The 13,019-nt window shown below is 43.0% G+C and overlaps 1 protein-coding gene across 1 annotated transcript; it reads left to right on the top strand.

Annotated features, from left to right (window-relative positions):
• The first annotated feature begins 5,145 nt into the window (after window positions 1-5,145).
• Window positions 5,146-8,520, top strand: LOC141657851 (ADP,ATP carrier protein 1, mitochondrial-like). The gene is made up of 4 exons (XM_074465226.1): window positions 5,146-5,236; window positions 6,151-6,640; window positions 6,975-7,346; window positions 7,923-8,520. The coding sequence occupies exons 2-4, from the start codon at window positions 6,164-6,166 to the stop codon at window positions 8,217-8,219; spliced, it is 1,146 nt and encodes a 381-aa protein (XP_074321327.1). The 5' UTR covers window positions 5,146-5,236; window positions 6,151-6,163; the 3' UTR covers window positions 8,220-8,520.
• The last annotated feature ends 4,499 nt before the right edge of the window (window positions 8,521-13,019 follow it).

Here is a 13,019-nt window from a genome sequence, read left to right as displayed (position 1 = left end):
GCAGCCTCGGCCTTGGCCCTCTCTCAAAGAAGGACTTCCTTTTCAGCGTCCTCCCGAGTTTTCTCTCAAAGCACGGACTGCCTCTTGACCTCGGCCTTGGCCCTCTTAGCCTCCTTGTTCGCCGCGTCGAGTTCCAGCCTTAGCCGCTCGGCGTGGGGGCTTGAGCCATGGTCTTCTCTTGCTCCATAATGTGGGAGCCGGCTAGCTGAGTCCATTTCGCTAGCCTCTTGTATATTCTCATCCCCTCTGCCACAAGCTCGGTGGGGGAAACCTTCTGGAGTAAGGAGTCGACGGTGACATTTCTATCACCCGCCTTCTCAGGCTGCTTCTCTAATTGCCGCACAGTGAGAACGGCGGCTGCCGACGGTTGATCTACAAAAATTCAATTAAAACATCCATGTCAGTATACATGGACATATCGAGAGCTTGTCATCGAAACGCCTAATGAACCGGCTAAGTCGAGCCACGGGATATATCTCGTACCATGCTTGGCCTTCTTGCTCGGAGGACGCATCTCCTCGCCCGGCAGCGATTGCGGCGATAGCAGCGGAAGCATCGGCGGCGCAGGGTGGGCTCTTTCCTTTACGGACAAGGGGAGACCCCTCCGCATCGGAGTCCTCCCCATTGGTAATATCAACGATCACCACCGTCTCCTTCCGGACGGGTGAAGGGATGGGAGGCGGAAGCGATGTCGGCGACGCCGTCGCCGCCGAAGATTTTGTTTTCGCGTTCGGCGCGGCATGTTACTAGCAACCTTCGCCAGGCCACCTCCACATTCAGGCCTTTCATTGCGATCCATCGGATCATTCGGCGACGTCCTGCGATCACGGGCCAGAGCCTTAGGGTGCAAATCGGCAACGGTCTTATCCTTGTGCGGCCCCATTTCTCGAAGGATATACTCGACAGTCCGGTCCAAAGTGGGTGCAAAGGAAACAAAGTAAGAGTTAAGTGGAAGTAAATCGAAATTCAAGAAACAGAAACATTGAGAGCCAAGATGGGCCTCACACCGACCCCACTCACCCTGTGCTAGGGCCGGTATGAGGCCGACGTGTGAGCGGACTCATCGAAGAATGATCTGCGTTGGGGGAATCCATCTTTTCGGCACCCCACTCTTGTCCGCCTCAAAAGCCTCATCGTGACCTCTCATCCTCATTAAGAGGGACCTTGCGGCGTCCATCTTAAGCTTATTCCGGGTGACCCATTTGTCATGCTCCGCCTTAGTCTCGCACCGCAAATTAACTTCGTCTTTGAAAGGACCGGGGCGCGGATAGTCATCCAAGCACCTCAACGTACACCCACCGATCTTTCCAGTCTTTGCAAGAAGTAAGCTTATCGACGGAGACGTAACCCGGCTCCATTTGCACGCTGTACCATCCGACGCGACCAGGGAATGACGGTCGAAGGTGGTGAAGCCGACGAAATAAATTAACCGTTGGAACCTCCCCCTTGAAGAGACAGAGCGGACAAAGCCGACTATGGTCCTAATAGCCAACGGGTGCGGTTAGCAACGGCGACATTCATGGCTCTAATGATGGCCATAACATAGTCATTCAGCGGAAACCGGAGCCCGTACTCCAAGTGCCGGATGTATACGCCGGTGCAACCCGGTGGAGGGCACAAACGGCCTGACCCTCCTCAGGGATAACAATTTTGTATCCCCTGCCAAAGTAGAAATGGCCCTCGAAAAATGTCTCGCCGGAACAACTGGCAAACTTATGGGTCCAAGCACGGTCAAGGCGGACCTTACAGGCCTCACCGTGATCCATGATGAACTGCCTCTCAATACCAGAAGGAATCCTTTCCTCACCGTCATCATCAAAGTCTTCATCAGCTTCATCGTCATCCTCCCAACCCTCCGAACTTTCGGGTCAACCGGGAGAAGGCGACCTAGGACCCGGACCTTAGCGGGACGGCGGCCAGTGCCTCCTCTTCATCAAGATGCGACGGGGAATCCCCCGGCGCACGGTTACTAGGACCGGCATCAGCAGAAGACATGATTCACAGCGAAAACTTAACAATGAAAAAGTTAAAAATTTGTTTGTTTACCTTGAAGAAAAGTGTTACGCCGGAGTAATGATTCTGAAAGCTAGAGAGAAGTTTCGTCAAAGAGGGCTAGAAAGAAGAAATTTTTTGAGAAAATGAAATTAGTGGCCAATTTCAGGGATTAAGCGCCTATTTATAAGGGAAAGCCCATGAAGAAGAACCAATCAGGCACTGACCCATGAAACGTCGACCAATCGGCGAACGGACACGTGTCGGACATGCAACCACGGAATGTCAATCGTTGCAACAGTTGAACGTCAATCAATGCAACAGTGACCAAGCGTCTTCAACACGCCCCTTCATATCTCTCTGCCTATTCATCTTCCTCAACAAATTCCTAAGTATCTGTTCTCCGCCGGCCACATGATCAACCAAGCGAGAAAGCAAGCCGGGGGCAATCGAAACAACCGGCACTCTCCACCCTGGTCTCAGCCAGCGTCATTGCCTTTTCCACATCGGATGTCCATTACACAACCATGTGGAGAGGGGATATGGTACGGCCATAATACGATCAAGCCGAAGAAGAAGAAGAAGTCGGGCGGGGAAATTTTTACTTGCGCGAGAATATACGCTCAACATACATCGGAGCCCATACCACGGCATGAGACTACTGGCTGGGGCAAATTGATGGGGCATATTCTCGCACCCGTGCCGACCAAGTCAACATCGAGCAAGGTCAAGGATAACTACAACAAGTCAACGACTTAACTGCCCTAACAAGCGCTTGCACTGTCGGCTGTCTCTTGTGCCTCGGCTGAGACAACTAGCCAGCCGGGGCACATATCCGCGAACTCATTTCCAAGGCCCCTCGGCGGCGAGTCAACAAGGCCCGCCGGCCTGCCATGGGTCCCTCGGCCTAGGGCAGATCAGTCTTTCCACCTGCTAGCCACTTGGCCACTTGGTCACTACGTGACAAAAGGTGAAAGTCTATAAATACTCCTCAACTCTCATTGAGGAGAAAATCCACAATTGAACCTAAGAATCACTATTCATCTGGTAATATCTTCCTTATCTCTCTACAATATATACTTCGCCAAGTAACAACAACTTATCTCTCTAAGTTTACTGACTTGAGCGTCGGAGTGAGTTCGCTCGGTCCAAAGCCGAGCCCTCAGTTTGTTCATCGTTTCAGGAGACCGCAAGGAGGATTCAACCAAAGACGTCATTCTACAAGCATGGGTGGTAACAAATAACTGCTCTGGAATTACACCCGGAACAGTTTTCTTTTTACCAAGAAATTAATGATATTATTTTTAGAATATTTTTACTATTTAACATTTTTGTGCTACTTCTTATCATTAAAAGTAAATGAATTTTCATCATGCAATTATTTAAAAAAATAAGTATACAGTTTGTTTATCATATAATAATGGAGATAAATTTTTGTATAATGTGAAATAATATAGAATGTTTTAAATATTAAATTTATTAAAAAATTGTGTCATTTAACCACCTACCATACCTATAATATATGCTAAAAAACTACACTTTATTTTACAAAATATGATTTAGGCGGAAAAAATAAAAGTTTCATATATTCATTTAGTAGATAGGATATTTACCTTAAAGGTTATTCAAAATGTCACTACCTATATAGCGACATTAACTTCTCTCCCTACTTTCTCTCACCCCTTTTTCTCTCTAAAAACCCTAGCCTCCAACAATCAGATTCGGGGCTTCCATCGACCATTAATCGATGGTAAGCCCCATAAAAGTTTTATTTATCAATTCTTAGTATGAAAATTTATGAATCCATTAATAAAAGTCTATCTTTTGATGAGATCCGTTTGTCTGTCTCCAATTTCGGAGTTTTTTCCGTCCTTTATATTATTTTAGGGTTTTGTTTTTTTGGAAATATAGATAAGAGCAATTTGTTGATGATTTGTCATACGACTCTACAATTGATACGCATTATTCGTCGACGATCTATGGTGCCGATAAAAGGTAAATTTTCTCCATCAATGAATCAAACGAAGGATCCCCTTAAAAGCTACATGAAGAGAGCGATATAAGGACGAGCCGAATTGTCATATCATGTTTTGAGATCCCTAGTTTTACGAGAGGAATTTGTCCTTTGGCTTCTATTAAATTTGTTGTTTTCGATTATACCTATCTCTTGTAAGTGTCATTCGGCGATTTATTAATGAATTGATCTTTTCCTTCAAAAAAAAAAATGTCACTATATATTTTCTATTTTACCACTTCGCAATCATTTTCAACTTTTTTTTTATCCCACTAAACTATTTCTCTTGGTTTTTCAAATTATTTGAGTCCAACCAATCAAAGGTTAACACCTATTAGATCACCAAATGAGTTAAGTTCGTCAAAGTAGAACATCACTTACCTCCGTTTAAAAAAAGGCCAATGCTGTTTACATTCTTAGTTGTTTAATTAAAATGATTGTTTACCATCAGCACCACCACCACCACCACCACTGTCACCCCCTATCAATCACCCACCATCTGAAACCGCCATTGATCACCACCGCCTCTCTTGTGTCGTCATTGATTGCCACTATAACTGTTCTTTCTTGCTTAATTTAAGCTCGACTCTATTCAGTTACAGTTTACAGCTTTATTCAATTTAGTTCAACTCATCTCTTCGTAAATTAACTTTTACTTCAACTTCATTTAGTTCAATTCAGCTCCATTTCAATTTAGTTTAGTTCAACTATTTTCAACAAAAAAAATACTCCCTCTTATTCTATATGATTTTCCACATTACTTTTGGACCAATATTTAGTAAGGTGGTAGTATGTAGAGGAAAATAAAAGTAGGAGAGAGAATGTAGGGTCAGACATTAAAATAAGAAAAGTGAAAGATCATTATTTCCGATTTAGGAAATGTGAAAGATGTCAGTGAATAGTAGGGAATACGTAATTTACTTCAGCTCCATTCAATTTATTTCAATTCTATCAAATTCATTTCACAAATTTTTCATCAAAAAATATCCGTAAAATGAATTGAGCAGAATCCAAATTACGAAGGGACAACCGAATGGTTAACCCAAAGTGTGAAAGGCCCAACCAGTAATATGAGAATCGACACGAAAAATATCCAAAGAAATGGGAGAGTATAGTATAGTTCAGCAGTAATATAAAAGAGAGACTCAAGTCAAATCGCACAAACCCTCGAAATTGGTTGGCATTCCGCAGCACTACTCTCTTCCTTCATTTCAACCTCCTATTTCTCTGGTTTCTCTCTTTACTTTTTCTTTTATTTTATTTATTTATCATTTATTATTTATATATTATTAGTCATACATTTTACGCATCCATAATTCTACTCAATTTGATCATTTCGATTTTAATCCTGTTGTTTTAGATCGGTAATTTATTGTTATTTAGTTATTCAATTTTGTGATGTGAATTTTGACGAATCTTTGTTGATTTATGTTATTGGATCTGGAGAGTGGAGATTCAATGTTTCTTATGATATCGGAATTTTCATTTTCATTTGTATATTAGAGATTCACAACAATCGCTCCGTCCTGATCATTTGTTTACTTTTTTTGTCGATTGTGTTTTAAATTTAAACAAATGATCGGAACGGAAGATAATTATTTTTTCGAACATAGATTTGTTGAATTTAGTTTAAGGTTTCTGTTTACTTCTTTTACATATTGTATAGTAGTAGTTTTTACATTTTGAGATTCTAACTGTTAATCGTAATTTTTTCTCAAAATTAACGAGATTCATAACAGTTATTATAAATCTCTTTGTTTTTCCGAAGATTGCGGAATGGGTGAATGTTGTTTTATCGGCAAATTTAGATCGTTTTTAAGGGATTGATTTCAGTCTTTTTAAACTGGTGTAAATTTTTTAACTGTATAACTTCATAGTCAAACTGTATTTGGTTTTAGTATGATCTCCGATTGTTGTTGGGATTTTGAATGTTGAATGTCCAACTGTTAGTTGACTCTGATTGATCTATGGACGCTCGAATTACTTCGTGTATAGCATTGGATTATATTTATTGTTTCTGTGCTATGTCCCAACTCGGAATTACTTCATGATTATGATTTACAGAAGTTCTACGTTATGGACTGTTGTATTGCTCTTTGATGCGTTAAGTTTCATCCCTAATAATGGATTTGTACACAATCCAGGAAAATAGTCGCGATGGCTGAGATAAACAAGAAGACAGCTGGCCAACTTTACTTTCCCAATGGCTTATCACAAGTGACACAATCTCGCTTTGGGGCATTCCAAAACCCAGCTTTGCATCAAAGGCGCGCTTTTGGAAACTACACAAATGCTGCTTTCCAGTTCCCAACCCGTGCAACCCAAGATTTGTCATTTGTTAACAACATGACCAGCCCTGTTGTTGCTCATGCTCCTCAAGAGAAAGGAGTCGGTGCTTTTGCCATTGATTTTCTTATGGGAGGAGTTTCAGCTGCTGTCTCCAAAACTGCTGCAGCTCCAATTGAGCGTGTCAAACTTTTGATTCAGAACCAAGATGAAATGCTCAAGGCTGGTCGTCTCTCTGAGCCCTACAAGGGCATTGGTGACTGCTTCAAGAGAACAATGGCTGATGAGGGTATGGTAGCCTTGTGGAGAGGGAACACCGCTAACGTCATCCGTTACTTCCCTACTCAGGTAGGTTTGATGGCATTTTTTTTGGCGGCTTTATTTCTACTTTTAATGGAACTAGTGACTCACCCTTCTTTGGTTTTGGGGATGATGGAATAAAATTAGGTGACTCACAAATCACAATACCCGATGCATTTATGTCTATTGTGAAGTAGTGTAGTTGTTCACGTCGATGCAATTATCATATTTGGTAATCTAGAGACGTCCTTTTCGTTTGTTTGTTACATAGGAGACCAACAAAGGGGAAAGACAGTAAGACTACATAAAATGTCATTGAATGTTACTGCGTTCATTGTAGATATGTTCTATATGTGCCTGACCCTTTCTAATCCCGTGCCAGGCATTGAACTTTGCCTTCAAAGATTACTTCAAGAGAATGTTCAACTTCAAGAAGGACAAGGACGGTTACTGGAAGTGGTTTGCTGGTAATTTGGCATCTGGTGGTGCTGCTGGTGCATCTTCTTTGTTCTTTGTGTACTCCCTTGACTATGCTCGTACACGTCTGGCAAATGATTCCAAGGCCTCCAAGAAGGGAGGAGAGAGGCAATTCAATGGTCTTGTTGATGTCTACCGTAAGACCTGGGCATCAGATGGTCTAGCTGGATTGTACCGTGGTTTCAATATCTCGTGTGTTGGTATCATTGTCTACCGTGGTCTCTACTTTGGACTGTACGATTCAGTTAAGCCTGTCATCTTGACCGGAAAGTTGGAGGTAAATTTCTGTTTTTAGTAGTTCTGCATTCAAGATCTTGTTTTTTTTATGTCCGTCTTGCTAGACTGACACGTAGGAACGTTTTTAAGCTTGATGTTTTAGCTCTCCGCCTCTTAAGGTTTATATTCTGGCCAATGTAGATTCGATAATGCTAGAATTTCACCTGTGTTATTGTAATTTTTGATCTTATAGTTTGCTGAGTTTCTCTTCTATTCAATTGATCCTTTAAACGGGCTGTTCTTATATTCTGAGGAGTTATCAGTGCAGTTCTCGACTTTATTAACATTACGTGTGAACCGCTTCTGTTTTCAACACTATTGTCAGACTGCATAACTCCAAACCCCTGTTACCCGGCCATCCGCCATAGTTAGGAGCCTCAGAGGTTTATGTTTAATGCTGCTGTGTTCATACGTTGATGTTCTGTATCACGCTTTTATTATGAATTGACATGTTCTATCCCAAATTTAAATATTCATATGTGAAAGACATTAGGTTTTACGGTAATAGTAAAAATATGTATTGTAAGATGTGATTGTAAAGGGGGTTTAACATGCAGTTTGGTTATAATGATTGCAGGATAGCTTTTTTGCTAGTTTTGCTCTTGGATGGGTGATCACCAATGGTGCCGGACTTGCTTCATACCCTATTGATACAGTCCGTAGAAGAATGATGATGACCTCCGGTGAGGCCGTCAAGTACAAGGGTTCATGGGACTGCTTTGCTCAGATCTTGAAAAACGAGGGTGCTAAGTCTCTCTTCAAGGGTGCTGGTGCCAACATTCTTCGTGCTGTTGCTGGTGCTGGAGTCTTGGCTGGTTACGACAAACTCCAGGTCCTTGTCTTCGGAAAGAAGTATGGATCTGGCGGTGCTTAATTGGTTAGCTCAATACCTTGTTGGCGGGTGGCTCGATGGTGATGAAAATTCTTTTTGGGGTCGGGGAAGGCGTTAGAAAGGTTGAATAATGTAGCTTTTTATGTTATTTAGAGGGACTAACTAACCCCCACAATTTTCCGGGACAATACTTTGCTCGTAGATCATAAAACTGTTAAATCTGTGGAGCTTGGTTTCAATCTGATAGCTCCATTTTGATACATGAGTTTAAATTTCTTATATTCGAACTATTGTTGCCTTCCATTGTAATGGAAATGGAATGATTTGATTCTTTTTTGGTTAATCACAGTTTGCATTTGTGCATATGTGATTTATGTTACCTTGATGCATGATTTACAGGATTTAGGACGTTTTGGCATCAACAGCGAATAGGCCGAACACTGATTTATGACTAGGGGGTCGGGTATAGAAATGATTCTGTTTCATCTGGTTTGGCAACACCTCAAGGCTCAAACCTGAACTGAACCTTTTTAGCGGTTTGATGACTCGAGTCAGTAAGATAAGAGGCAAACTCTTTTTTTTTTTTTTTTTTTTTTTTTTTGACAGCTGTAAAGAAAGGTGCTACATTCTAAAGGCTTGCCTAGCCAAGCCGTGCGCTACACTATTAAGCTGTCTTGGAATAAAAGTAAAACATAAACAATGAAAAGAACTTGCGAGTCCATGTATATCTTCCATTACGCTGGCAATCAGATGATCCACTTTGTCGACCCCTTCGATCGCATTTATGAGTTGTAGACAGTCTGACGAAATATCTAAATGCAACCACCCCTCAGATTTCGCCCACATGAGCACATCCCGTACCCCCAACGTTTCTGCCTGTAAAGCTGATTCAGCTCTAGATTTAACCTGCCTTTGCCTACATTCTCGCCCCCAGCTATTGTAAGCCACCCATCCAAAGGCCGCCTTAAAAGTCCGGTCCCACGCAGCATCCACTTTCACTCGAATGGTATCGCACCTGTCCGGCTCACCAATAAGTTGGACTGGACATCCACTTCGTATCTCCCCTCTTCTTTGTTCAGGCATTTCCCCCAGGTCCCTTCCAACACATCTCTTCATGCCCTTTCCTTCTGACTGATCCGTCAAAATGCGTACCCTGTCTCTAACCAATCCGAACAAAAAATCCGCTAGGACATGGGGGTTCTTAGTCATTCCGTCAAACTTGACCTTGTTTCTAACAGTCCATAAACCCCATATTATAGCAATGAAGTTTATGACTCTCGTTTGGCCATCCTCCTGACGCTCAAGATAACGAACCCAGTCAATGAGCCAGTCAGTCATGTTTGCAGTAGTGGCACCAACCACCCTAATGCCTAAGCCTGAACTTGCCCAAATCCTGGCCGATACCTCGCAGTCCCGAAATAGATGTTCAACTGTCTCCATACATGCTTTGTTCTCACCACACAAACCACAGAGAATATCAATCTCCATGTGTCGCCTAGAGAACTCTTTTCCTACCGAAAGTGTGCTTGTGATGATTCTCCATAGCAGAATTTTCCACGTGTTAGAAATTGGGAGAGTCCATAATTGCTTACGGCAGAACATCTTTCCCCGATCCCCAATCCTTGTTCTATCTTTGGCCGTGCCCTTCCTATTTATATACTCGTCGAAGATCAATCCATATCCACTCTTGACCGTGAAAACCCCATCCTTTGTAAATGGCCAGTAAATCTCATCAGTCCTATGCGTATCCCGCAGCCGAATGGCCAAAATTCTCACCGCATGTTCCTCTTTGAACAAAGCCCGGACAAAATGTTCGTTCCACTCACCATTAGTAAGTAAGAGGTTTCTTACCTGTAAATTCGCCAAGTGGACATCATTGAGCCCCAACCAATGCTCCTTTGGATCCGGACGATTACCGCCAACCCATCTCATCGCCCAAACATTTAGGCTTGAATCTCTGCTCGGTTTCCACCCCATGTATTCCTTGATAAATCGAAACCCATGAAGAATACTTCGGACCCCCCACGAGCAACCTGTCCCCTGAACCGGTTTTCTGTTAGGATCAACTGTACCACTCCCAAAGACTTTTTGCCTAAAAACTCTGCTAAATAAAGACATGTCACCAGAGACCAATCGCCATCCATGCTTTGCCAATAGCGCTTGGTTCAAGCATTCGATGTTGCGAATCCCAACTCCGCCCCTACTCTTTGGGAGACTTAGAAAATTTTTACTACACCAGTGAACATTCTTTCCCAATTTACATCCTGTCCACCAAAATTGTGCCAAGAGAGAATTGATCTTTCTTGCCACACTTACCGGTATTTTAAACACCGATAGAAAGTAATTTGAAAGATTGGATAGGACCGATGAAATGAGAGTTAAACGTCCCGCTGGTGATAGGAAGATGCCATTCCATGAGGAGATGCGCTTTGCAATATGGTCCACTAGAGATTGGAAAACACCTTTCTTAGTCTCCTGGAATTCAGCTGGGATCCCTAGATACTTCCCAATACCTCTATTAGATCTAACATTATACACCCTGAGGATTTGTTGTGCCTTTGCAAGAGTTGTACTCGGACTAAAAATGATGCCAGATTTTGTCGGGTTGATCCTTTGTCCTGAGGCTTGACAATAATCATCAATTATGTTCTTTAGGTGAGAAGCAGTTTGGCCTTTGTCCTTGAAAAAGAACACCGCATCATCAGCAAAAAATAAGTGTGTCATAGGCCGTAACCCTCTGCATAAAGGAAAGCCATCAATCCTTCCAATCTCCTGAGCATGATCTATATTGGCAGAAAGAACCTCCATACAGAGTATAAAAAGATACGGAGAGAGGGGGTCTCCCTGCCTTAAACCACACTCTTCTTGTCCGAATTGCGGTAAAGGCTTCCCATTGTAGAGAATTTCATAACTCACTGAGGTGACACAATTCATAATAAGTTGTACCAATTTCACAGGGAATCCAAACCTAGCCAGAGTCCGCTCCAAGAAGTCCCATTTAATCCTATCATACGCCTTGCTCATATCAGCTTTAAAAGCATATCTTCCATGCATTCCAGCTCTGTGCCTTGTTATAGAGTGGATTGCCTCATGTGCCAATAGAATATTGTCACTGATGTTTCGACCCGGGAGAAAGGCATTTTGTGACTCACTAACAATAGACCCCATAACCCTTGCAAGCCTATTAGCAATGCACTTGGTCACCACCCTCATGATCACATTACAGAGACTTATGGGTCTGTAATCCGAGACTCCTTCCGGAGCGTCATTCTTAGGAATGAGCGTAATAAAGGTTCTATTAAGTTCCTTCAAAACTCGCCCCGAGTTTAAAATGGATAAGACCCCAGTAGTAAAGTCACGCTTAACTAGAGACCAGCACCTCTGAAAGAAACACGCGGGGATACCATCCGGGCCTGGCGCCTTAAAAGCCCCCATTTGAAAAACTGCACCACGTACCTCTTTTGCCGTAAAAGGTCGATTTAACCGATCCGCCTCATCCTGAGTCACCCGCTTTTTCAAATGTCCCAGCATTAGATCAATTCCCGCCGTATCCCTCCCATTTCCGCCATCTCTTGAAGACTGATACAGGTCCATATAATACCGTTGGAATTCACTGCTTACGAGGTCGTCCTCATATCTCCACTGTCCATCCTCCCCTTTTATCCCATGAATAAGGTTCCTACCTGCCCTACCCTTAACCCAATTGAAGAAAAACTTTGTACACGTATCTCCGTCCACCGTCCACTTGACCTTTGCCCGTTGCTTCCAGTAAACCGCCGCGGCCACGGCGAAATCACGTAGCTCTTCATGCACTCTAGTATATTCCTCCTCACCACCCCCCATACAAGCGATATTCATTCCATGCTCTAATTTCTGATCAAACTCGTCCCACTTTCCTTGCCATTCCGCCTTTTTATCCAGTGTCCATTTTTTAACACTTCCCCGTACCCTTGCCAATTTCCTAGTGACGCGATAAGCCGGAGACCCATGTTCCACTGTATTCCACGCAATACGAATTCTCTCCAAACACTCCTCAAATCCTAAGGCCCAAGCATCAAGCTTGAAAGGTCGGTTCCCTTCTGTTTTAGTTAAATGCAAGTCCACCTCAATAGGAGCATGATCGGAAATCTGAATTGGGTAGTGTTTGATCCTGGTATCCGGAAATAATGACAACCAGTCCTTGGACCCCAAAGCCTTGTCCAGCCTCTCATACACCCTTTTGTCCCCCTTTCTATTATTGCACCATGTAAACCTCGGTCCCTTGAACGGAATTTCCATAAGCTCATGGGTCTCCGGCTATCTGTCATGAATTTTTATTGGTTGATGACGGCTCAAGGTTCACCCACCCGGACTTGTTCCACTGTCATCCCTTCCCTCGTCTATTCTTTAGATGGCTCAGTGACCCCTTGACTCACCGTCCAGAGGTGACAATTTCGGTCAGGCCTAGTCGGGCGGCACGGTCACCTGTCTGACCCGCCCTGAGTGAACAATGCGACATGGCACAATGCTAAAAAATGGGAAAAAGCGTGCCATGAGACGCGCCACAACAGAATTTTGGGCAACAAGCCTGGCCAGACACCCACCACCTATGCTTGGGTGTCGTGCCAGGTTGGCGGCTAGGCACGACGGGCCGGCACGACCCGACTCGCTGAACTGCCACCTCTACCCTTAAGGAGTGCTAGACATAATATTCTATTTTGACTTAAATTTTTTTAATAATAAAAAATAAAATTATTTTCTTTTTCTCCTCAAAAAATTTTCGTTTTATTTTTTAAAACTATTTCATCTACACTGTATACTCAAATAAAATTAAAGAATACTCGTATTAACGTGGCCCCATTG

The sequence above is a fragment of the Silene latifolia genome, chromosome 5 (genome assembly GCF_048544455.1).
Source record: "Silene latifolia isolate original U9 population chromosome 5, ASM4854445v1, whole genome shotgun sequence".
NCBI lineage: Eukaryota > Viridiplantae > Streptophyta > Magnoliopsida > Caryophyllales > Caryophyllaceae > Silene > Silene latifolia.
Note: the sequence above shows the minus strand (reverse complement) of the source record. Positions and strands in the feature narration are given on the sequence as shown.

Bases quoted from the DNA above. Each gene is read 5' to 3' on its own strand.
- LOC141657851 (XM_074465226.1), top strand. From the start codon at position 6,164: ATGGCTGAGATAAACAAGAAGACAGCTGGCCAACTTTACTTTCCCAAT. The intron at 6,641-6,974 runs GTAGGTTTGATG...ATCCCGTGCCAG, and splicing joins TCCGTTACTTCCCTACTCAG to GCATTGAACTTTGCCTTCAA. The intron at 7,347-7,922 runs GTAAATTTCTGT...TAATGATTGCAG, and splicing joins TCTTGACCGGAAAGTTGGAG to GATAGCTTTTTTGCTAGTTT.